General features: G+C 34.3%; 1 protein-coding gene across 3 annotated transcripts in view; it reads right to left on the reverse strand.

Moving 5' to 3' along the window:
- The window catches only part of LOC145246794 (telomerase protein component 1-like), a 715,591-nt gene that overhangs the window by 481,161 nt on the left and 206,441 nt on the right, over positions 1-27,989 (reverse strand). For all 3 annotated transcript variants that reach the window (XM_080108593.1, XM_080108592.1, XM_080108594.1), the window contains 2 exons: positions 21,813-21,884; positions 7,377-7,544 (listed from right to left, as the gene is read on the reverse strand). In XM_080108593.1, the coding sequence (XP_079964719.1) occupies positions 7,377-7,544; positions 21,813-21,884 (240 nt within the window). The remainder of the gene's footprint in view (positions 1-7,376; positions 7,545-21,812; positions 21,885-27,989) is intronic.

A 27,989-nucleotide genomic window follows, 5' to 3' on the forward strand; every position in this document is an offset into this window, starting at 1 on the left:
TTTTATTTTTAACATTAAATTATTGAACAGATTACAATTTTAACAGATTTATATTTTTTGACAGATTTAATTATTTAACAGTTTTAATTATTGAACATATTTAATTATTCAACTTTTTATCTAACAGGTTTAATTTTTTAACACATTTAATTATTGTACATATTTGTTTTATTTGACAGATTTAATTTTTAAACAGATTTTATTATTTAACAGGCTTATATTATTTTACATAGTTTATTATCTAACAGATTTTATTATTGAACAGATTTATTAACATTATTATATACAGCTTTATTTTATTAAACAGGTTTAATTTTTAGCAGATTTTATTATTTAACAGGTTTTATTATTGAACAGATTTAATTTATTTTCTATCAAATTTTACTGTTTAATTTTATTTATTGATTGAACAGGCTCACATTATTTAACAGGTTCATATAATTTAACAGATTCAATTATTTAACAAGTTTCTTTATACTTGTGTCATTTTTTCTCTACCATTCATTCAATAAATATATCAAATTCTAGGTCATAAAAATGCACACAATCAATGCAATAAGTAGAAACCGGAAAACCGCTTTTTGAACAGAATGATGAGCACCATAAAAATGAGATTCTTTTGAGTTTTTTAAACTAACATTGAACCTAGGCAATATCAGATGGTGGCCATTTGAAATAACAACTTTCAGACACCAGCTAAACAAGACAAATCACAAGCTGCCTTTCTGCAAATCCTTATCGTGAAGCCATGAAAAGCAAAGCATAGCACTATGAATCCACTTTGTCAGGATTATCGTGAAGCCATGAAAAGCAGCTTTGTTGATGATTGCTTTCGGCAGATATACCTTCTAGATTAAGTCAATGGCAGTGCACTCCAGTTCAATAAACAATGCATTGTATATAGGGTGGAGTTCATAAAGAAAAAATACATCTACCCAAAGATTAACTGTAACTTATATACAAAAATCACACAGATGATGTTAATAATAATAATCTTATAATGATGTTAATAATAATAATCATATAATGATGTTAAAATAATAATGTTATAATAATAAGGTTATAAAAATAATGTTAATAATAATATTATAATAATAATGTAATAATGTTATAATAATTATGCTATAATAATAATGATGTTATAATAATGTTTAGAATAATGTTATAATAATAATAATGTTATAATAATAATGTTAATAAAATGTTATAATAAAAATGTTAATTATAATGTTACAATAATAATAATAATAATGTTAATAATAATTATGTTATGATAATAATTTTATGATAATAATCTTATGATAATGTTATAATAATGTCGTTATAATAATGTTATAATAACAATGTTATTATAATAATGTTAATAAAAATGTTAAATTAATAATGATATAATAATAATGTTCTAATAATAATGATATAATAACAATGTTAAAATAATAAGGTTATAATAATAATGTTATAAGAATAATGTTAATAATTTTATAAGACTAATGTTAATAATAATATAATAATAATAATGTTGTAATAATGATGTTATAATAATTATGCTATAATAATAATGATGTTATAATAATGTTTAGAATAATGTTATAATAATAATAATAATATAATAATGTTATAATAATAATGGTAATAAAAATGTTATAATAATAATATTAATAATAATGTTATAATAATAATGTAAATAATAATAATGTTATAAGAATAATGTTAATAATAACGTTATAATAATAATGTTAATAATAACGTTATAATAATATAAATAATAATAATAATGTTATAATAATAATGTTAATAATAATGTAATGATAATAATGTTAATAATGTTATAATAATAATTTTAATAATAATAATGTTAATAATGTTATAATAATAATTTTAATAATAATGTTAATTAGTTTATAAGAATGTTAATAACAATGTTATAATGTTATGATAATAATTTTTATAATAATAATAATGTTAATAATAATGTTATAATAATAATTTTTATAATAATAATAATGTTAATAATAATGTTATAATAAGAATGTTAATAATAATGTTATGATAATAATGTTAATAATAATGTTATGATAATAATGTTATAATACTGTTAATAATTATGGTTGGTTGTTTTGTTTTATGGCATATCAACCCTTTTCAGGTTATTTAATGCCGAATCTGGTCATTTTGAAGAACGATTTTTTAATATAGTATATTTGTTTTTTTAAGTCGTATTCTACTTAACCCAGAGTGGACCTGGGAGCAATGGCAATTAAAGAGTGGCTCCACACTCCCTAAAGCTTGCAAGCTAAGGCCTCACCATCGGATATAGTTTAAGGTCATATCCAGGACCTAATAATTATGGTATAATAATAATGTTATAATAATAATCTTTATAATAACGTTATAATAGTAATGTTAATAATAATGTTATAATAGTAATGTTAATAATAATGTTATAAAATAATGTTATAATAATGTTATAATAATGTTATAATAATGTTATAATAATGTTATAATAATGTTATAATAATGTTATAATAATAATCTTTATAATAATGTTATAATAGTAATGTTAATAATAATGTTATAAAATAATGTTATAATAATGTTATAATAATGTTATAATAATGTTATAATAATGTTATGATAATATTAATAACGTTGTAGACATTTCTGCATATCAATTTTTCTTTGAGGGGCCATTAGGAAATTTACTCTTTCAGGTTCAGTTTCTCTGTTTGTTTTGTACGACATGTTTTCATTAATTGAGTTTGACATGATTAATAGGGCTCTGATCTGTTTACCCATTTATGTAGACATGCTTTCTAACGTATCTGCATTTGCTATTATTCTGTAAGTCAATAATAATGTATAATTTCAATATTCTTTCGCTGAGAAGAACATGCTTTCAATTCCATCTTTACTGTTTGTAACATTCGTTCTGTCATTCAATTCGATTGCAGTTGGTAAGGCAACATTTTGTAAGGAATACACCAAATATTCCTTTGTCGGGAGTAATATTTGGATATGTTATTTCTAGCAAATATTATTCATAATATGAATATGTGCATGAATTTCTCTTTCACTTGATAAACTTCAGGTCAAATCGAAAAAGCATTGATCAATATCAAACATAAACTCTGCTAACTTGATCCATATGACCATGTTTCTGTTTCATGTGTGTATGTTATTCTGGTAGAAGTTCTTTTCACACAATAGATTTGCATATCTCGCGAGTTATCAAGTCTCGCGAGATTTAAACATTTCTTTACATCAGTATACTTGTTATTATGTCTTTTCTGCAGACTTCTGGTCGGATTAGCAAATCTCCATTACAAATTACCTTTTTTCTGTTTGGTTTATTTGTATGGGTTTTTTTCACATTAGAGCAATCCTTCCATTTCTAGACAATATTCGATTTAAGACTTTGTTATGTCTCTTGATTCAGAAGTAATACGCCAGTTTCTACTCAATGCAAAAATTTATCTACAACATTTTCTCAGCAATTTGTCATTTTTTTACTTTTTAAATTGAAGCCAGAATAAAACTTCTAAATGTTGCATTGTATTTTCTTTACAATATTTATATTTCAATATAAAAATCAAAGGCTCATCTGAATATTTAGGATAACTTTTGGCGATTTTTTACTCGGATTGAAAAATCATTATTGGATTTGTTTCTGAACAAAAATGGTCATACTTCATACAGAAGAGAAGACCATCTAACACATCAGATTTTTAGCACATTTCAAATATCTTTCCCTGGGGCATTCTTTTGAGGCATGCAAACAATTAGCAATTGATGGAAGTTGGGGGCAGATCTGTAGAATAGAGTGTGTGCAAAAGCAATTCATGTAATTTCGCCATTATTGTAATCAACTTGTGATACAGTGCATTGTCTTGGTGAAAATGTGCTCTTTTCTTCTTCGTTTGTAAAGTTTTTGTTGGGTTTTTTTAGATTTTTCCTTCAAATGCTACAAAATATTCACTATTTCTCAAGGTAATCAATGTAGAAAATATCTTGCACATCCCAAAATATGGTGGCCAAAACCTTGCGTGCTGATGTTTGCATCTTTGTTCATTCTGGACAGCTTTCACCTGTCTACTCAACTGATTTGACTCTAAAATGAAGTATACCCATGTTTCATCCATTGTATTACATCCATTGATGAAAAAAAACATTTTATTGTATCGTAAACAACACTCTGAATCATTAACATTTTGTTGTTTTTTGATCGAATGTGATCAAATGTGACACCTACTTTGAACACAACTTTCCCATTGATAAATGTCCATCCAAAATACACCACCTTATGATATCTTCAACTTCTCTGCTATCTCACAAATTGAATTTATGATTATGAATTTATGATTATGAATTTATGATTAGCCAAGAAAAAATTGTGGACTGTTTTTATGTTTTCTTCTGTTGAATTTGGACAACCTGAGCATTCAGCATTATTTGTATCTGCGCAACCATTTTTACAGTTGTGTTCAAATTTTTACATTTGCCATTTGATGAATAGTACTCTTTCAAAGTTATATGGATTTTTTTAATTAGTAGAATCATCTATCAGTGAGGTCCGGAACTTATTGAGTAATGTGTTAAGCAAACTTATAGAAGTATCAATCTTTGTGATTTTTAACTATTTGAATTTGTATGCATGTTTCAGATCAATTTTTGTAAAAAAAAAAAAATCCTGCTAATGTAAAATGTTTTCAATGTTTGGAATAAAATATGATTTAAACCTATTTTATAATCAACACAATTTCTAAAATCACAATTCAGCCATTATTCTGTTCTCAATCACTTGGCGAAGCTCACTAGAGAAAGTATGCTATCGGTTTTTAATTTTTTACATTTAAATTTTCTCATCATATTATTTGATAAAAGCTTATATCTGATCATCTTTAATTCAATAGTTTACATTCGATAATTTCATCATTCTCTTCCAATAATTCAATTATTCTTATTCTTTAGATCAATTATGCCATGATTTGATCATTCTTGTTTCATGATTCAATTAATTTCATTGATTTTATTTTCATCTCTTCAGAAATATTACTTTCAAAATGTAGAACTGTAAATAATGTTCATATAATATTACAGCATTTTCTGAAAAACAAGCTCAACTTTTTACTGTTTGGTTTCAACTGGGGTTACTTTTTATTTAATACATGGCGTCCCAGATTGCACGACGATGGGACAATCAGCCGTGATTCTGAAGCCCTTTTCTCCTTTTTTGAGGTAACAACATGTTTGCCAAATCCCCCTCTTTTGTCCCCTTTTCAGTTTAAATCACCAAAGCAATGACAATCGATTGTTCATTGCTTTTTCATGCGGTCACTCATTTCCCCACTACTTGCTAATCTGTTCTTCCATATCAATTGGAAAGCTTTCACATGCTTTTGTGTATCACTTGTAAGTTTAAATAAATCCCGTTATATTTTTGAAGTAAAGGTTTTAGCTATTTTCATTTATTTGATGTGCAAGAACAATAAAAGCACCTGTAACACTTCTACTCATTTTGCTTAAATGCTTCAGAAAAATCAAACACTGATTCAAGCATCAGGAAAAACGTTTTTAGTCTTCAATATAGATTTGACAAGGTAAAACCACAAATTCAAAGTTTGCTTAGAATGAACATCTTTACAATTACTTAGTTCTTGTCAATATTTTCGTGTTAAGTGTAAACTTGTGTGGTCATGTTGGGATACTTAACAAGTTTGAATCTCATAATGTATCCAGAGTTAACGATAATCTTAAGTGCATTATTAGTGGTCATAAACTACACTTCTGAATTTCTGCCTGTTTTGAAACAAAAGTAGATGTTCGTTTTTTGCTATTTCAGTTTTGAGGTCAACTAGGGTCAATTGCCTGCAAAAACAAATTCAGCAATATGTCAGCAGAGCATGCTACATGGTCCAATCATCTAGGAGACACTATCATTCTTCACATATTGGCTTGTATTGAATTGCTTAACCTGTGACCATTTCAAATTACTTCCTTAGTTTATTTTTTCATATAGCAACAAGATGCTAAAACTTTCTGTCCAGCAAAACTTATTGCAATTTGTTTTGCACTGAAATAATTCAATGTTTCTGTTTATGCAACTTTGTTCGTCCATCAACTTTACTTGTGTCAATCGACACAGACAACATTTATCATCACAAGCCATTGACCAATGCTTCTGTTTCTGACTCTCAACAAATAACTGTTGTTGTTCTTCAACTATTGTGTAGCATCAAACCCTGACTATCATTTTTAGAGAAACAAGTTGAACGATATCCCTTCAATGCTGGCAATTTGACCACATCATTATCACAGTTGGACTTGCCAACCAAATAAGTTGGTTATTTTTATATTTAATAAAATTCTTGTGTTTGTCATTATTCTTTGCCATTTCCAGAGTTACTCTAACTCTAAAATAGAAGTATTAGTCAAGGTCTAATCTTTGAGTTAAATAGAATTTGTTCAAAGCAAGCCTCCACCTCCTCACTCCCAACCATCCTGTGTACGATACAAATCTGCATGCAGTGGTTAAACCCTAATTTCAAACTTTTGAAGAGTGTGGAGTCAGACTTTAGTTACCATTTCTCTCAGATGCACGTTTTGTGATATTTAAATTATATGACTGCGAGTAGGACTGAAACAAGAGATAAACACATTTAATTGAAAGGTGAATATGGCAATCGACATTTAAGTCGACAAGAAGTGAAAGTATGGAAGTGGTGGTGGTAAATAGACTTTTCGTTTAATCCGACTTCTGTATCACTTTTATTAATTGCCTTTGAAAAAGTATGAAGAATCCTATTCTGAGTTATGGTATAGTACACTAGTGTAAGAAAAAGGCAGTAAACACTGTTGACTGACTTTGCCCGAGGCTGTCTATTCACATCATTCAAAGAGACAATATCTGCTGAATATGCAGGAGATGAATGCCAACGTGAACAAGTCACAGAGTGTGGAGTTGAGGAAGCAATTACACAAATTATTTTTTCAAGGACAATCAATAAAAATATACAATTTTTTGCATTCATCAACTAATGTTTTCAGATCTTAAAGGAAAGCAGTCCTTAACTTTATTTTATTTTTTCGAACAATTCAATGGTAGTTGAAACTCTCCCCTCGAGTTTATGTGCAAAGTTCCAACTAAAAAGAAAATAGCAAAATAATAAACTGAATTCTAAAAAGGCTATAGGAAACTCAAACCGACATTTTTTCAATCAAAGTGTACAGTTATATACTTTTTGTAAAGTAGAAGTTATTTGCAAATACTTCAAAATACAAAGTATTTTCTGAAATGAATTAAATCAAATTGTACATTATTCGAATAATTTTTTTACACAAATATCTAAAAAATAAAAGAAAAAATTGAAAAAACTTACTTGAAAGGTGAGATCAATTGAGGGAAAGTTAGAGAATTGTCATCCGTGTTCATCTTGTTTTGCGATTGGGCTAATGCAACAGGAGATGAGGTTGGCTTCAGGTTGTAAGTAATATCAATTCTCTCTACATGACTCAACTGATTTTCATTCTGGCATCTTGCAATAAAACTGCAAGGAAAGAATTCCAACTCAATAAAAACTATGTTTTTAGAAAGGACTGACTTTTGTAATTTAGTTTACAAATCTACAGCAACAAATGGCTGACTAGTTTTTCATCATCAACTTATCAACCTCACTATTTATCTACCCACCTACCAACCTCACTATTTATCACCCACCTTCAACCTCACTATTTATCTACCCACCTTCCAACCTCAAATTAATCTACCCACCTTCCAACCTCACTATTTATCTACCCACCTGCCAACCTCACTATTTTATCTACCCACAACCTCACTATTTATCTACCCACCTGCCAACCTCACTATTTTATCTACCCACCTGCCAACCTCACTATTTATCTACCCACTGACCAACCTCACTATTTATCTATCCACCTGCCAACCTCACTATTTATCTACCCACTTACCAACCTCACTATTTATCTACCCACCTGCCAACCTCACTATTTATCTACCCACCTGCCAACCTCACTATTTATCCTACCCAACCTGCCAACCTCACTATTTATCTACCCACTTACCAACCTCACTTTTATCTACCCACCTGCACACCTCACTATCTACCCACCTACCACCTACTATTTATCTACCCACCTACCAACCTCACTATTTATCTACCCACCTACCAACCTCACTATTTATCTACCCACTTACCAACCTCACTATTTATCCTACCCACCTACCAACCTCACTATTTAATCTACCACCCTACCAACCTCACTATTTATCTACCCACCTGCCAACCTCACTATTTATCTACCCACCTGCCAACCTCACTATTTATCTACCCACCTACCAACCTCACTATTTATCCTACCCACCTACCAACCTCACTATTTATCTACCCACCTACCAACCTCACTATTTATCTACCCACCTACCAACCTCACTATTTATCTACCCATCTACCAACCTCACTATTTATCTACCCACCTACCAACCTCACTATTTATCTACCCATCTACCAACCTCACTATTTATCTACCCACCTACCATCTCACTATTTATCTACCCACCTACCAACCTCACTATTTATCTACCCACCTACCAACCTCACTATTTATCTACCCACCTACCAACCTCACTATTTATCTACCCACCTACCAACCTCACTATTTATCTACCCACTACCAACCTCACTATTTATCTACCCACCTACCAACCTCACTATTTATCTACCCACCTACCAACCTCACTATTTATCTACCCACTTACCAACCTCACTATTTATCTACCCACCTGCCAACCTCACTATTTATCTACCCACCTACCAACCTCACTATTTATCTACCCACCTACCAACCTCACTATTTATCTACCCATCTACCAACCTCACTATTTATCTACCCACCTACCAACCTCACTATTTATCTACCCATCTACCAACCTCACTATTTATCTACCCATCTACCAACCTCACTATTTATCTACCCACCTACCAACCTCACTATTTATCTACCCACCTACCAACCTCACTATTTATCTACCCACCTACCAACCTCACTATTTATCTACCCACCTACCAACCTCACTATTTATCTACCCACCTACCAACCTCACTATTTATCTACCCACTTACCAACCTCACTATTTATCTACCCACCTACCAACCTCACTATTTATCTACCCACCTTCCAACCTCACTATTTATCTACCCACCTACCAACCTCACTATTTATCTACCCACCTACCAACCTGACTTTTAAGTCTGGAGACAACTAGGGAAATCTCAGTGGAGCATTATTTTTATAGTATAGCACAGATGAGATTAGTCCTACATGCCTTCTAGGTATCTAAGTTTTTATGATATCATGAAAAAGGTGTGATTTTCAAATCACTGAGTGTGGCTTCTGTCCACAAAGGGAAATTTGAAAGGGAATAGTTTGTTGGATCTCGTGGAGTTGGCAATAAACTACTAGGCTAGCAGGTTAGCCTTCTTTGTTGCCATGCAAATAACTTCATGACTGTTTGATAGAGAAGGAATTGTTGATTGCTAATTATTTATTACATTGTTATAAATTTTCCATAGTTCCTATTACCCACGGCAAAATATGTTTTCTCGTGATTTCCATATGCCTTGTCTTTGTTGTGGCTATTTCACTCTTAGTTTTTATACAATTTTGTCTATTTGTACTGGAATTATATCGGATAAGTCTTCAAAATGCATGCTGCTTTTGAGTAACGGCAGTTGCACAAATAGAAGTGAATCATTGGAGAGAATGTGGTTTGCTATAGGATTTCTGTGTGGGAACATATACTTAAATTGTCATTCAGTAGCCTCATTTGCACACTGTTCTACAGGAAAACAAAAGATACTGCTCCATGAAGTATCTCTGATACGATCTCTGTTAGCCTTCTTGTAGTACCTTGTCATTTTGTCAGTTACACAATCCTTGGTTTGGTTTGGTTTTACGGCATATCAACCTTTTTTTTTTTGGTTATTTAATGCCGAGTTCCCTTTTTTTTTTGTGGAATAGATATTTTAATTTAATCAGTGAGTCAAATCAGACTTTTTGTATCATTAGGTGATGTGCTTCCTTCCTTTTTTGGGGGTGGGGTGTAAAGTTGGATTGAATTAAAGTTATCTTTTATATAGATTTACTTTTTTCAGAAATGTTATTTTGTTGGAGTTTATTTTTTTAAATAGTTCTTTCATATTGTTGACATTGTAATAATTTTGCCGGATATGCGCGAGATCGCCACAATCTAAAAGAAAGTGTTTTACTGTAAAAGGTTCTTGGCATGCAAAACATTCTGGAGGGTCTTCTTTTTTTAGCAGGAAGGAGTGGGTTATGTGCGTGTGTCCTATGCAAATACGAGACAAAATCACTTCCTCTCTACATGATCTTCTGGCATCTGGTAATCGTTCTTCTATTGTGAGTTTGATCTTGAAAAGTTTATTATTTGGACAGTTATTCCATCTTTCTTGCCATTTCTTCATAATGAGATTATTTGTTGTTTGTAGTCAGAATGTGGAATTTTTATATTGCTTTTAATGAGTTTTAAAGCGTTTTTGGCACCTATGTCAGCTTTTTCATTGCCCTGAATTCCAGAATGACTGGGGATCCAGCAGAATTTGATACTTTTGTTTTGTGAAAGAGTGTGTATTTTTTTGTAGCAGTTTGATGAGTAGTGGGTTATTTAAATTTTTATTCTTTAAGGATTTGAGTACCGATAGGGAGTCTGAAAAAATTATAAATTTGTTGTGGGTAAGGTCAGTGATGAGGTCTAGTGCCATATCTAAGGCTGTGGCTTCGGCACTAAAAATTGAGGCATGGTCTGGTAGTCGCTTCTGTAAGGTAATGTTAGTGGATACGACTCCGCATCCGGTTTTGTTGCTGTCTTTCGACCCATCTGTGTATATGTGCTGATGGTTTGGGTATTTTTCCTGAATGATAAGGAGTTTTTCTTGATAGGTTAGTGGATGGCTTTGATTTTTTGGGAGGTTATTTAATTCAAGGATAATTTCAGGTTGTTTTAGTAGCCAGGGTGGAAGGCGTCATTGGTTGACATTATGGATATTGGTGATTGTGATACCTGCATCTTCTACTAGTGGTTTTATACGGAGACAAAAAGGTTTTATAGCTTTTACTTTTGGGTCATATAGATTTTGGTAATTTGGATTGAAGGTACAGTTAGAGGTTGGATTTGTTAGTTGTGATTTTTCCCTATCATAGAACGAGTAATTTACTGAGTTTTCAATGTAGTCTTAAGCAGGATTGTCTGGGCAAGAGAGAATTTTGATCAGGTATTGCAAGGCTAGTTTGTCGTGTCGAATTGATAATGGGGGTTCATTGGCTTCTGCATAGAGACTATCGATGGGAGAAGTTTGGAAGGCTCCCAGCGCAAGCCTGAGGCTCTGATGTTGAATGGTGGCCAATATCTTTATGTATGACTTTCTGGTGGCACCGTAAATGAAGCTGCCATAGTCTAGTTTCGATCGCACTAGTGATCTATATAACTTTAATAGGGTTTGTCTGTCTGCTCCCCAATCTGTGTGGGCAATGACCCACATTAGCTGGAGAGTTTTATTACATTTATTTTTAAGATGTTTTATATGAGGGATGAATGTAAGTTTTTTTGTCTAGTATTAACCCTAAGAATTTATGTTCATTTACAACAGGAATTGGAATATCATTTAGTTTTAAAAGACGATCTGGGTGCAGTTTTCTTAGTTGACAAAATTGCATACATTTTGTTTTGTTAATGGAAAATTTGAAGCCATTGTTAGTTGTCCATTTTTTTATTTTTTCAATGCATTGTTGAAGTTGACGCTCAATTATATGGATATGTCTCGAGCTGTATGCAATTAAAAAATCATCAACATATAGAGAGCAATCCATGCAGTTGTTTATGCATCCAACAATACTGTTAATTTTTAGTCTAAATAATGTTACCGACAAAATACTTCCCTGTGGAACTCCCATTTCCTGTTCCTTGATGTCCGATAGGCACGTTCCTACACAGACATTGAATAGTCTATTATTAATGAAGTTGTTGATGAAGATGGGTAGTCTTCCTTTCACTCCAGCTTCTTTGAGATCTTTCATGATGCCATACCTCCATGTACGTCTTTTTAAGATCAAAGAAAATAGCAGTCATATGCTTTTTTTGTATAAATGAATTTCTGATAAAAGTTTCTAAACGAATTAAATGGTCTGTTGTGCTCCAATGTTTTCGGAAGCCACACTGAAAATTAGTTATTATTTTATTTGTTTCCAGAAACCAAATAACCTGGTGTTGACCATTCTCTCCATGATCTTACACACGCAGCTTGTTAGAGCTATGGGGCGATAATTGGAGGGGTCAGATGCATCCTTTCCTGGTTTGGGTATAGGAATGACATATGGCTGGTTTCCATTGAGCCAGATGTCATTATAAATAGAAAGTAAATACTTTAATGGTTTGTAGTAAAAAAAAAAAAAAAAAAAAAAAAAAAAAAAATCGTGCAAACCTTTTACCACTGGCAACGCCCGCTTCAGAGAGTGAAAGAAGAAAGAAGAAGAAGAGAATGGCCACTGCGTCTATTTATAGACTAGAAATCATGGGAAGAGTATGCAAATAACTTTGGACGGTTTTGTCCTATAAAAAGCCTGTATTTGGGAGAGAGGGTGTCTTTTTTGTTTGGCAGAAGCAATTGCTGTCAGAAGTGCATTGGACTGCAGGATTGAAGAGTGAAGATTGAGTTGTGGGGTCATTGTATTTAACCACAAGCTATTTCGGCTAAGAACAGATCATGGAATCTGGGATGTTGAGATTGGGAAAAGATGTGATACCACCTTTTAGTGGAGAAGGTGATGTAGTCGGATGGATAAAGAAAGTAAAACTGGTGGCTAAGCTTCAACATGTGCCAGACCTTGCCAGTTTTATTCCACTTTTTTTGCAGGGAGATGCACTCGCTCTCTATCTTGAGATGAATAATGCAGAACAAGAAGATGCAGAACTGATAGAGATGAGACTCGTGACCGCCTTCACTGAGGGGCCTTTTGAGGCATACGAAAAACTGCAACGATTCAAGTGGGCAGGAGAATTGGTGGATGTTTATGCTAATAAAATCAAAAGATTGGCTGGACTGGCAGGATATCTGGGAAGAGGGCTGGAACATACAGCCAAACTGGCATTCATAACTGGATTCCCAGACGATGTATCTGTGGCATTACAGCAGCTACCGAACATAGAGAGAATGGATGTCAGCAAACTGATACCGACTGCACAGTTTTTAGTCAGCAAAAGGGTCGTAGAAACTCGGACATTGGCCACAAGTGCGCAAACTAATGAGACTAATTAGGGAAAGAAAGAATCAAGCCTTCAGTGCTTTAGATGTCAAGGACCGCACCTAAAAAAAGATTGCACAGAGATCCCTAGGGCCAGGGCAACATGCTACAATTGTGGAAAATTTGGCCACATTGCGAGATATTGTCCTCAGATTCAGGGAAACGGGCAAGGGGGAGCTTCTGCGCCGCAAGCTACCCTAGCAATGAAATGAAGGCGCGATACTGGCCTCTTCCTATAATAGAAGTAGAGGTGAATGATTCTGTAATGACTGCACTTGTCGATACTGGGTGCACCACTACTTTAATCAATTCCAAACTTTTGAAGGGATATGGAAGGAGCGGTACAGTGAAAGCAGTTGATGGGAGGAATATAGAATGTAAAGGAGACAGACAAGTGGAGATAAAAGTCTGTGGAATGCACGTAAAGGTGAGGGCAATCTTGATGAATCACATCGTTGATGGGATCGACATCATAATTGGAATGGACGTGATTAATGAGCTGGGAGGTGTAACTATAAAGAAAGCCAAAGTGAAGTTTGGAGATATACAATGTGCCGTGGCTGCCCATCAGCTGAATGTTTGCAAAATCGAGGATAAAGACTTTGAAGCAACCTTCGATGGAGATAAATGGACAGTAAGATGGACATGGAAGGGAGAGCCTCCAGTATTGCAGAACAAAGTCCAATATTATAAAAACTCTCTGGAAGGCGATAAGAAATTAGAATTCGAGAAAGAGGTGGAAAGATGGATATCGGATGGTACTCTGTTACCATGGAAAGGAGAAAGAAAAGGCGTGTTGCCATTGATGGCAGTATTTCAGGCCACAAAAGGAAAAGTTAGGCCAGTGTTCGACTTTCGTGAGTTGAACCGTTTTGTGGCGTGTCATACAGGGAGCGACATAATAGATGTATGTGATGAAAAGATAAGAAAGTGGAGACAGTTGGTAGGAGGGACCGCAATAGTGGACCTTAAGTCTGCCTACCTGCAACTACATGTGGCAAAGGAACTATGGCAGTACCAGCTGGTCTGTTATAAAGGAAAAACCTATTGCCTAACACGATTAGGATTCGGACTTAATGTCGCACCAAAGATTATGGCAGCCATTTTAAAAACAGTATTAAAGAAAGGAAGTAGGACGAAAGAGGCCACTGATTCATACATTGATGATATAATGGTAGACATAACGAAAATATCGACATAGGAAGTTGTGGAACATTTGAAGGGGTTTGGGTTAGCAGCAAAATCTCCGGAATCCCTGGACGGAGGAGCGGCACTGGGCATTAAGCTTATGAAAAATAAGATGGGTGCACTAATGTTCAGGAGAGGCAACGAGATCCCAGAGATGGGAGGAAAAATTAGTAGGCGGGAGCTATTTTCGGTCTGTGGTAAATTATTGGGGCACTATCCAATTGCTGGATGGCTGCGATTAGCATGCAGTTATGTGAAAAGAAGAGCAAATGGAATGGATTGGGAAGAAAAAGTTGATTGCAAAACCATGAAAGTGATGCAGGAGGTTCTAGCTGAGGTGAAAAAAGAAGACCCTGTTAATGGCGCTTGGCACATACCTGAAGTGAGCACAGGAGTCGTGTGGTGTGATGCAAGCAATGCTGCAACTGGCGTGGTTGTCGAGATTGGCGGTGTGGTGGCGGAAGATGCAGCTTGGCTGAGGAAAAGTGATGACTTTAATCACATTAACATAGCTGAATTAGATGCTGTTCTAAAGGGTGTCAATTTAGCTATCAAATGGAGACTGACAAATATTGAAATAAGAACTGATTCAGCCACTGTACTCAGTTGGGTGAACTCTACTGTGGAGGAGAGTGGCAGAATACGAACAAAGGGTGCCGGAGAAGTGATAATAAAGCGGAGATTAGGGATGCTTAGAGAGTTGATGTCTGAATTGAAACTGCAAATAAAAACAGTGTTTGTGCCTTCTGAAAGAAACAAGGCAGATGCGCTAACACGGATAAAAAAACAGTGGCTAATTGAGAAAGAGGAGGCGCCGATATGCTGTCTTGGAATTGGAGAAATTAAAGAGTTGCATGACATGCATCACATGGGAGTGGAGAGAACATTATATTTGGTGAGGCAAGTGGATCCGAATGTAAAATGGGAAGAAATTCAGATGATAGTAAAGAACTGTGTTCGGTGTCAATCGATCGATCCTGCCCCAAATATACATAATCCTGGGGAAATTGGCGTTTTAACGAACTGGACGAGACTAGCTATTGACATAGCACACTACCGAGGGGGAGCGTACTTATCAATAATTGATTGTGGGCCAAGTAGACTGGCGATATGGAAGGAACTGCGAGTGGAAGCCTCATCTGCAGTTGCAACTGAATTAGAAAAGGTGATGCTTGAACGAGGTCTAGTAAGGGAGGTGATAATGGACAACGGCACTGTTTTTCGCTCAGAAATCTTTCAGACGATGCTAAAAAAATGGAAGATTAAAAGTTATTACAGGGCAGCCTACAGACCTGGAGGAAATGGCATTGTGGAGCGACATCATCGGACCGTGAAAGCAATAGCTGAGAGAGGAAGAATATCGCCTGAAGAGGCCACATTTTGGTACATGTCCCCTAAGGTCGGGCAAAGAGATGACACAGTACCACATAGAGCAATCTTTAATTACGAATGGAGGCATCCTAGAGACATGTCACCGGAAATTAATGATCAAGGACCAGCCAGAATCCAAATAGGAGAAGAAGTTTGGGTGAAACCGCCTAATGCCCGATGCACAACGCAGTGGGGAAGAGGAGTGATAACAGGAGTGCAATCTCCAAACAACTTAAGTGTCAATGGAATGCCATGACATGTTTTAGATTTAAGGCGTGTGGTCCATTTAGGTGATGAGGATGGTGGTACTGAGCCAGGGAGTGATGAAGATGAACCGGTGCCGATGCAGAGACCGCAAAGAGAACGCAATGCGCCGATCTGGACACGGGATTATGAGATGTGAATGATCTTTAATGATCATGGGGGCGTGTAGTAAAAAAAAAAAAAAAAAAAAAATCGTGCAAACCTTTTACCACTGGCAACGCCCGCTTCAGAGAGTGAAAGAAGAAAGAAGAAGAAGAGAATGGCCACTGCGTCTATTTATAGACTAGAGATCATGGGAAGAGTATGCAAATAACTTTGGACGGTTTTGTCCTATAAAAAGCCTGTATTTGGGAGAGAGGGTGTCTTTTTTGTTTGGCAGAAGCAATTGCTGTCAGAAGTGCATTGGACTGCAGGATTGAAGAGTGAAGATTGAGTTGTGGGGTCATTGTATTTAACCACATCTGGTAGTTGTTTTAGAAATTCATACGTTATTTTATCAGGTCCCTCAGCCGTGTTGTTGGCTTTTTTTAATGAATCCTTTAGTTCATGGATGGTAAAAGGTTTGTTGTATTCTTCCTCATTATTACTTTTAAAGTTCAGTTTGTTTTTTTCTGATTCCTGTTTAATGATCTGGAATTTTTTATCGTAATTTTTAGAAGATGAATTGCAATAGTATCTGCAAGCAGGTTTGCCATGTCCTCTTTTTTAGTTATTTTACTATTGTTTATACAGAGGTGGTTGACAGGGGAACTGGTGTTTTTTCCTGATATTTTCTGAATCATATTCCATACAGTTTTGTCTTTGGTGGTGTTGTTGATTTTAGACACAAAATTCTTCCATAATTCCCTTTTGGCTTCGTTTATTGTTCGGCATGCTTTAGCCCTGCATATTTTAAAGTTGTTTAAATTCTGAGTAGTTGGTTGGTTGTTGAATTTTCTTAATGCAGCACATCGTAGCCTGATAGCCTTTTTACAGTCATTATTAAACCAGGGACGATTACACTTGGTTGATGATTTTGTTTTAGGATTTTGTTTGTCTTCTGCTATTGAGATAATGGTATCTGTAAAGTGAGTGATTGGGTTTTTCTCACATTTTTCAGGTAGGAGTTTGTGTTTGCATAGTAATTTGAATTCATTCCAGTTAGCTTTTTTAAGGTTCCAGCGAGGAATTTTTTAGGTTATTTCAGGACCAAAGTGTTCTAATGTTATTGGAAAGTGGTCACTTCCACAGGTATCCATATGCACTGTCCAATTGTAATCTATAAAGATACTAGGATCACTTATAGAGAGATCAATTGCTGAGGACGAGTTTGTAGCGGAGTGAATAAAGGTTGTTTTTTTGTTGTTATATATGCATAGGTTGTTGTTGTTGATAATATTTTCTATAGTGATTCCTTTTCTGTCTGTGTTTGAGCATCCCCAACTAACATTATGACTATTAAAGTCACCTAATAATAAGAAGGGGCGAGGGAGTTGGTTGATGAGTTTTTCTATTTCAGTTTCATCTATGGGGTTGTTTGGAGGCAGATAAATGGAGCAAATTGTGACCGTTCTATGTAAGGTGGCTGTGACAGCAATTGCCTGTAAGTTAGTTTGTAGATTTATTTGAATTTGTGCTGTGTTTTTGTTAATGAGAATGGATGTTCCTCCAGGAGCTCTATTTGGGTTATTTGTTGTGTAGTTGTATTCAGTAAAACTTTGGAGATTGATATTTCAGATGGTTTTAAAAAGGTTTCTTGTAGGCATATTATTGTGGGACATAGATCGGATATTAGTAGAAGTAATTCATTCCGGTTGGCTTTTATACATCTGCAATTCCATTGGATTATTTTGTTGGCCATAGTTTAGATTTTATGTATTTGATTTCCTTTTGTCTTGGGAATAGGGGTGTTTTCTTTTTTATGGGGGTTTAGAAGTTTTGTCTTCTATTTCCATTGTTTCCAAGGAGGTTTTTAATTTATTTTGGCCTGTAGTTCTTGTATTTGAATCATTGGACTGTTTTATGTGCGTTTGAGTATTTGTGAGCTTTTTATCTTTGGTAGATTCGGTTTCTGTTTCCATGGCTTCTGGTTCTTTGTGTTCAATTGGTTTGTTAGCTTTTATGCTTGATTTATTTCTGGTTTTAGATGTTGAGCGAGATCGTGGTTTGGTTTTTGTGGGGCTGATTTTCTTCAAGGAATTTTTCCCATTTATTGTTCTTATCTGTTCAGATGTTTTTGGAGAATCTTTATTTTTTTGCTTGTTGTTATCTGTTTTTATATTAAAATTCTTGTGGAGGATTAAGGGACTCTCCTTATTGCTGGTATTCTGCTCTTCAGAGTTCTCCATCTCCAATATCTTAAAGCTATTTGAGAGGGGAATTTGTGGGTTTATTTGTAGTTTTTGTTTAGTTAAGTTTGTGTTCTAGTTGTTTTTTTTTATTTGTTTCTGGTCTACTGGGTGTGGTGTTTGGATTTTTGGTTCCAGTGAGGTTTTTTTTCATTTCTTCAATTGCATTTATCAATATTTTGATTTGGTTGGTGAGGTCTTGGATTTTAATATCAAGGTTTGTTGTGCAATAATTGTCATTGTGTTTATTTGTGTTGGGAGCATTCTTTTTTGTTATTTCGGAATATTTAGCTGTTACTGTCTTTTTCCTTGCTTCTGGGTAGGTGGTGTTTAATGAGTGTTTAATTTTAACAATTTCCTTTTCTTTTTTCCAGATTTCACAGTCTTTGGAGTAGGCACTGTGATTTTCTGTACAGTTGGCACATTTATAAGTTTTTTGACAGTTGATATGATTGTCGTTTTCTCCACACCTTCCACACACTGGCTGGCGTGTACATCGATCCTGATGGTGACCAAACTTTTGACATTTAAAGCAACACAGTGAGTTGGGGATGTATGGTTCGACTCTTAGATTCTCATAGGCTATTTTTATTTCTTGTGGAATTTTTTGTTGGTAAAAGGTTAATATATATGTGTGTGTGTTTATCATTTCTCCATTTTTTTTTATTTGAATTCTTCTGACATCCGTTACATTTTGTTCTTTTAGATTTGAACGGATTTCGTCGATGGAGCAAAGTGAAAGTTCAGGGCTTTTCACAACTCCTTTGCATATGGGTATGTTTTTATTTTTATATTGTCAAAAAGTTTCCATTTTAAAAGTTCATCTGCCTGTGTTTTGGTAAGAATTTCTATCAAGAGATTACCATTTCTTAATTTTTTGACTAGTTTAGGTTTGACCCTTTCTGATAGTATTTTTTCTATCTTGAAGAGGGAGAGTTTGGTTAAAGGCACTTCTCCAATTGACTCCATTACTATAAAGTTTGGATAGTTACCTGATTCATCATTTGTGTCACTGTCTGAACTGTCTAAAAATCTTTTTTTACTTGGATTTTTATAACTCATATTGGGTTTTTTTTTTTTTTAATTCATCATCCCTGCTCCCCACCCACCTTGGAGCCCTACTTGGGATGCGCACAGGGGGGAAGCCCATTCGCCCTGGCTACAACAGGGTTACAGGTATGATATACTTGTACATAATGTAGGCTTCAAGCACTCGTGTATCTTAATTTCTCCCATCCAAGTAAAATATAGGAAAGATCAGAGAAAAACATCCATGTCTAGTCCTTGTTCACTATATACAATTGACCCTCAGCCACTGCTTTCACCACTTGTTTGGGGATCAGTATTGATGGGGAAGTGTTGTGTAGTATTTATATTTGGTGCAGATTGTATGTGTATAAGTGGTGAGCTAGATGTGACCAGCCGATTGATTGGATCGGGCCTCTCCAATCGCCCGTCTGGCCCAGTACGAGGCCAAAGTAGAGTGTTGCAACTGATACCTTTATTTCCCTAGGTATCAGTTGCTCAGCCACCAGGATCCTTTTCGTAGACATTATGGGATGCCACCTACGGCGAACAGGTGGCCCCATTGAGGGACTTTTACTCTCTGCAGGGGGGCAGTCAGTGTATTCTAATGCCCCACTGACGGGGTTGGGAAGTAGGGAAGGAAAAAGAAAAGAGAAGGGAAGGGGGCTGTTGTTTTTGTTTTTGCAGAACATAAGTAAGTTTTACAAAAGAAAATAGAAAACAAAAAGAAAATCTATGTAGGTGCATTTCGTCTCAGGAAGCCAATAGACAGCCTGATCTGGTAGCACCAGACAATCCTTGGGAACTATGGTCAGAAACAGATCTAAAAGTGAGGTTTGCTGATCCTGACGATCTGGGAGATCCAGAACTTGAAATATAGAAAATTTATGTGTGATGCTGCCAAGATTATATATAGCACAATCACGTTGACGCACCGGTTCTCAGCAGAATCACTGAAATTAAGCAACGTTGAGCCTGGCCAGTACCAGATGGGTGACTATTTGGGAAGGTTAGGTACTGTATCTACCGCACTGAGTTGTAAAATTTTCCAGATTGGTATCTAGGGGTGCATTAATTCACTGGGAGAGATGCACCCCCCCCATCTTCATTAAGACATGCATCTAGGAGAAGGAAAACTCTGATGTAAACACCTGCAGTCTACTGTATATTTTTCCTGTGACAGTCATCTGCACCGACAAAAATTAGCAGTAATACAAAAAAGTGTGGTTGGTTCTGCACAAAACCTTCACCACTATGAACAAATCATCTGTGTGATTTCCGAGCAACTTAGTTGTTGTGGCAGAGCCTCATATGTCGAAATCGACGGGAGAGTCCATATATGGCTATATAAATATATATATTTTTTTACAACTCAGCGCGGTACATACAGCACCTAACTTTCCCAAATAGTCACCCATCTGGTACTGGCCAGGCTTAACATTGTTTAACTTCAGTGATTCTGCTGAGAACCGGTGCGTCAACACACACACACATATATATATATATATATATATATATATATATATATATGAGGGGCTTCAATAAGTAATGCCTATAATCCACTTTCAGTTGTCTGACCGAGCCAAAATTTTGCACATGCAATAATTTATATCTCTATGGATTATATCGCAAATTACAGCTCTGAACTAATCGTGGTTTCTGATTTACAGATGTTTGAACTCAGTCAGGTTTGGAATAGAGTCTGTTGAGTGTTATAATTAGAAAAAAAATGGAAAAGATGTTAGTAATACAGAGTTTGGAGTTTGTTTAAATTAATTAAGTCAGTCAAAATATTAAAATACAATATTGTGTTTATTAGAATAAAAAATAATATATAATATAAATGAAATAAGCAATCTTTTAGTTTAGTAAAAAGGAAACAATTGAAGAAACTTAGCAATTATTTGTCTTTTTTAATTTAAAAAAAAACTAACTTAATAACCACTTTTTTTTTTCAAAACAGTTGCTTACAAAAACTCTAGGTGTCTGGCCAAGATTCCATTGTGAATACTATGTGAGATATTTGTTAATGTATTCTTATATTCTGAAGTGTTAAATGTATTATGAATAAATGGATGGCACCACTGTAATATGACCATTCCAATATTTCTTGCATACAGTCAGGATGCCAGGTAGAATATAATTTTATTTGAGGAAGTGTTTATTATTTTTTGTATGTACGAAATAGTATGAGTTAAGAAAATGAAATTATAAATAGTGACTTAATTGTACTTATATCCGAATGCGAGAAGGAGATAATTGTAAAAAAAAGCGATATTGTTTATTGTGAATTATGTTACTTACTTCAAGAGCTGAACACTAAATCCCTTGATTGTAATGTCCCGATTTTGAGGATTGAATTTCTGTGGAAGTATACTGAAAAGAAAAACAAGTTGATAAAATAATTTATTTCTTACATAAGTAAAACGCACATGCAAAATTGATGATCCGCATACAATAAGTTTTATTACAATGATGCTTGTCATGTCCATTGTTATATTGTTATGCATTACCAATGTTTTGAGATTGATTATTAAAACAGAAAATGAAAAAATAAATTGCAGGCAACCCAAGTAATAGATGCATTAAAAAAGTCATGTGATCATGGAGGAAAAAAAAGAAGATGAAACGTTGAATCTCTTTTTCACCAATCAGATCAGTCATCAGCCTGAGATTTGACACAGACTAAAGCTGGATGAAATAATATCAATTTATTATTCAAATGATAATTGGATGATTCTTTCATACAACACAGAGAATGAAAGCAGAAATAAATGTCAATACTCCTTCTCACTAACTCCTATTAACTCTCAAGTTACTGTACCAACTCTCACCATTGTAGATGGCCGACATAAAAGGCTTTTCTCTTCCATGACTCACTTATTCAGCCAACCAGCAGACGTACTGTTTTCTTTTTCCACTGATAACTGTTTTTTATGCTGTCACCTCAAACTCCCGATAGTATCTAATTTTGCATATGTATTTTCCAGGTTTGAGTACCAGTGCTTCTTTACAATTGGCGCATGCCAACCATGAGCGTATGTTACTATAACTTTCCACACCATCATCACCCCCTCTTTGATCTCATGATCACACAGGCAGCATCCTAGTGCCATTTATTTTTGCCGGGTACTCCTTCATAGCAGTGGGGCTCCTCCAGAAGTATGCACTTTCATTTCTGCATCATGAAAATCGTCTGCCTCTATTTCATATACCAAACCTTCTTACCCATTCTCCAAAGATGTTATGCTGTCAGAATCTTCTTCTGGCGAGAAGACACTGTTGCAATGGATGCACATTCTTCATGTGTTGGAACTTGCACTTCCCACTGAAAACATGTAGAGTCTGTCTTCATGTGCAAAATGTTGATCTGCCACTGCAGCACCAATTTAATTCCCTTCAACACATCATCCAGTCTGACCAGATTAATAGGTTGCAAATTGTTCTTAGATCACAGTCAACAAGTGTCTGCCAACACAGTGTCATGGCTTTTTGCTAGCATACTGGCATAAGCCATATTTTTAGTTACCAGGAGTCCATGCACCAGTCCCCATAAACTGAATCATTCTGCTTTACTGAATCCACAGTCTTGCACATCATATGCTGAAGTCTATCACATTACCATTCCAGCCGTTTGTGACCAAACTAGCTCTTGATTATTCCACATGTTGCATGCAGACACACGCATACCAGGAGGCAAGAAGTGTCCAGTAAGCGTTCCACACAAGGAGAATACCGTTTGTTGTGTGACAATATTGGGAACTTCTGGGGCCGTGTTTCCTCACTTATAGTGAAGGGCACAATATTCTCTTGAAACCGTCAATCCCAGCATGTGTGTGCCATTCCCCAGCCATTCCAGGTTTTTAAGTCCTAATCTAATGGGAGCCAAATGCTACCTTATTTGAGACATGCAAACATGTTCATCAACAAGGAGATCGTTGATGTAAGCTGATGTTGTGCAGTCCACAATTCCTCCTGTGATAGCACCGCGCTGATGATGGCCTTCATGATAAGAAGAGTCACATTTAATCCAAACCCCAAATGGTCATGATGTTCACCCTTGTTGTCTTTCAGGATCAACATCGATTCACATCTATTAGGTTGTATACGAGCTGTTTTGATTAATGTTGAACACTGCATTCAATTAATAATGATCTCCAAAAGCGCTTTTTTATGATGATGTCTTGTTTTATTTTCTGAAAAGACCTGGGCCCAGTGTCCAACCTCATCAGTATCAGTGGGTTCTATGTCTCCAGCAGTTTCACACTATATGATCCTTGTGGCTACATCTATAACAGGTGGATTAGGAATGGCAGATTTACCACTGAGTAGATTCATGGCTGCGACTGTCCTGAGCATGTGTGGTGGAAGTACACAAGTGTATGAGTCGGCCAGTAAAAGCGAACCCAGGATCTTTCGATTACAAATCAAGTGAATGAACTACACCCATCTTACTCCAAAGTGACGATTTAGTTTCACCTAACAGCGATAAAAAACAAGCCGATAAGTGATTTGGTGGTTGAAATACACTGCTTTGAGAACATGCCTTGCATTATTGCATTTTATATCGTGGTGTGTCGATTCGGTGAGATTGTCTGATGCTGCTTGGGAACGTATATGTTGATTCAATGATATTGTTCATGGTGTAGCATATCGATTCGGTGGTAGTGTTCAGAATTGCATGGACGAATTTGTTAAGGACTGTGCCATCAATTGTGAAAACAAATATATATATATATACATACATACATATATATATATATATATCTTTTTTTTTTTTCTGGCACTCTCTCTTCTTTGTGTAGCAACAGCGACCACATGTGGATTTGGTTCCTAGTCAACGTCAGTACCCTTACTTTTATAATTAGGTCTTCCATGGTAAGAGTCTCAATTTTTGGTGCCTGCTGGAGTTTAATGAAGATGGCATCAGGGTACCCCATAACAAAGACCAGCCAATCTAACAACCATCTGATGTTTGCGTAAACCTCCACCTGCTCACTAGCCCATGTAACTACAATCAACTTTCTATGGACTATAAATGGACCATCTGTAATATCCTCCTTTAACTGAGTCTCTATCTTCTTCATGTATAGTTAGTCATTTTCATCCATCTCTAAATAGAGGGCTAATATATCCTCCTCCCGATACAATGGGAGCAAGCTTGTCACATCATCCACTTTCTGCAATCTTGCCACCAACCTCGATATTTTCAGTCATGCCACCACATCTCCCTCACCGGTAAGGGGCTAAACCATATCACCGTTGGTTTGCTTATTCATCCAAGCAGCAGAAGTACTTTTTCCTTGTTCTTCTTCTTTATTGGCCAACTGATAACGCACTTACACAAAAAAGGACAACATCCCAAAAAATTAAAAATGCCTGTCACACAAATTTCATCTTTTATGCTTCCACCTTGAGTTCCTGACAGTGCCTTAACTTGCATATATATTATTTTTGTAACAGATGAGTTCCAGGTTTGAGTGTCAGTGCTTCTCTACAATCGGTACACACCGTTATCACAGAAAGTTGAATAACTCTCTAATAAGAAGGTACTAAGAGAGTTCTCTTCTTTCCCTGTCATTTGAATAAAACATTCTATAGTAAAATCCTATGATGTATGATGTATGATTGTGATAGTAAAATCCTATGATGTATGATGTATGATTGTGATAGTAAAATCCTATGATGTATGATGTATGATTGTGATAGTAAAATCCTATGATGTATGATTGTGATAGTAAAATCCTATGATGTATGATTGTGATAGTAAAATCCTATGATGTATGATGTATGATTGTGATAGTAAAATCCTATGATGTATGATGTATGATTGTGATAGTAAAATCCTATGATGTATGATGTATGATTGTGATAGTAAAATCCTATGATGTATGATGTATGATTGTGATAGTAAAATCCTATGATGTATGATGTATGATTGTGATAGTAAAATCCTATGATGTATGATGTATGATTGTGATAGTAAAATCCTATGATGTATGATGTATGATTGTGATAGTAAAATCCTATGATGTATGATGTATGATTGTGATAGTAAAATCCTATGATGTATGATGTATGATTGTGATAGTAAAATCCTATGATGTATGATTGTGATAGTAAAATCCTATGATGTATGATTGTGATAGTAAAATCCTATGATGTATGATGTATGATTGTGATAGTAAAATCCTATGATGTATGATGTATGATTGTGATAGTAAAATCCTATGATGTATGATGTATGATTGTTATAGTAAAATCCTATGATGTATGATGTATGATTGTTATAGTAAAATCCTATGATGTATGATGTATGATTGTGATAGTAAAATCCTATGATGTATGATGTATGATTGTGATAGTAAAATCCTATGATGTATGATGTATGATTGTTATAGTAAAATCCTATGATGTATGATTGTGATAGTAAAATCCTATGATGTATGATGTATGATTGTGATAGTAAAATCCTATGATGTATGATGTATGATTGTGATAGTAAAATCCTATGATGTATGATTGTGATAGTAAAATCCTATGATGTATGATGTATGATTGTGATAGTAAAATCCTATGATGTATGATGTATGATTGTTATAGTAAAATCCTATGATGTATGATGTATGATTGTGATAGTAAAATCCTATGATGTATGATGTATGATTGTGATAGTAAAATCCTATGATGTATGATGTATGATTGTGATAGTAAAATCCTATGATGTATGATGTATGATTGTTATAGTAAAATCCTATGATGTATGATTGTGATAGTAAAATCCTATGATGTATGATGTATGATTGTGATAGTAAAATCCTATGATGTATGATGTATGATTGTGATAGTAAAATCCTATGATGTATGATTGTGATAGTAAAATCCTATGATGTATGATGTATGATTGTGATAGTAAAATCCTATGATGTATGATGTATGATTGTGATAGTAAAATCCTATGATGTATGATGTATGATTGTGATAGTAAAATCCTATGATGTATGATGTATGATTGTGATAGTAAAATCCTATGATGTATGATGTATGATTGTGATAGTAAAATCCTATGATGTATGATGTATGATTGTGATAGTAAAATCCTATGATGTATGATGTATGATTGTGATAGTAAAATCCTATGATGTATGATGTATGATTGTGATAGTAAAATCCTATGATGTATGATGTATGATTGTGATAGTAAAATCCTATGATGTATGATGTATGATTGTGATAGTAAAATCCTATGATGTATGATGTATGATTGTGATAGTAAAATCCTATGATGTATGATGTATGATTGTGATAGTAAAATCCTATGATGTATGATGTATGATTGTGATAGTAAAATCCTATGATGTATGATGTATGATTGTGATAGTAAAATCCTATGATGTATGATGTATGATTGTGATAGTAAAATCCTATGATGTATGATGTATGATTGTGATAGTAAAATCCTATGATGTATGATTGTGATAGTAAAATCCTATGATGTATGATGTATGATTGTGATAGTAAAATCCTATGATGTATGATGTATGATTGTGATAGTAAAATCCTATGATGTATGATTGTGATAGTAAAATCCTATGATGTATGATTGTGATAGTAAAATCCTATGATGTATGATGTATGATTGTGATAGTAAAATCCTATGATGTATGATGTATGATTGTGATAGTAAAATCCTATGATGTATGATGTATGATTGTGATAGTAAAATCCTATGATGTATGATGTATGATTGTGATAGTAAAATCCTATGATGTATGATGTATGATTGTGATAGTAAAATCCTATGATGTATGATTGTGATAGTAAAATCCTATGATGTATGATTGTGATAGTAAAATCCTATGATGTATGATGTATGATTGTGATAGTAAAATCCTATGATGTATGATGTATGATTGTGATAGTAAAATCCTATGATGTATGATGTATGATTGTGATAGTAAAATCCTATGATGTATGATGTATGATTGTGATAGTAAAATCCTATGATGTATGATGTATGATTGTGATAGTAAAATCCTATGATGTATGATGTATGATTGTTATAGTAAAATCCTATGATGTATGATTGTGATAGTAAAATCCTATGATGTATGATGTATGATTGTGATAGTAAAATCCTATGATGTATGATGTATGATTGTGATAGTAAAATCCTATGATGTATGATTGTGATAGTAAAATCCTATGATGTATGATGTATGATTGTGATAGTAAAATCCTATGATGTATGATGTATGATTGTGATAGTAAAATCCTATGATGTATGATGTATGATTGTGATAGTAAAATCCTATGATGTATGATGTATGATTGTGATAGTAAAATCCTATGATGTATGATGTATGATTGTGATAGTAAAATCCTATGATGTATGATGTATGATTGTGATAGTAAAATCCTATGATGTATGATGTATGATTGTGATAGTAAAATCCTATGATGTATGATGTATGATTGTGA

Source organism: Euprymna scolopes, chromosome 24, assembly GCF_053919585.1.
Source record: "Euprymna scolopes isolate OS-2025 chromosome 24, ASM5391958v1, whole genome shotgun sequence".
Lineage (NCBI taxonomy): Eukaryota > Metazoa > Mollusca > Cephalopoda > Sepiida > Sepiolidae > Euprymna > Euprymna scolopes.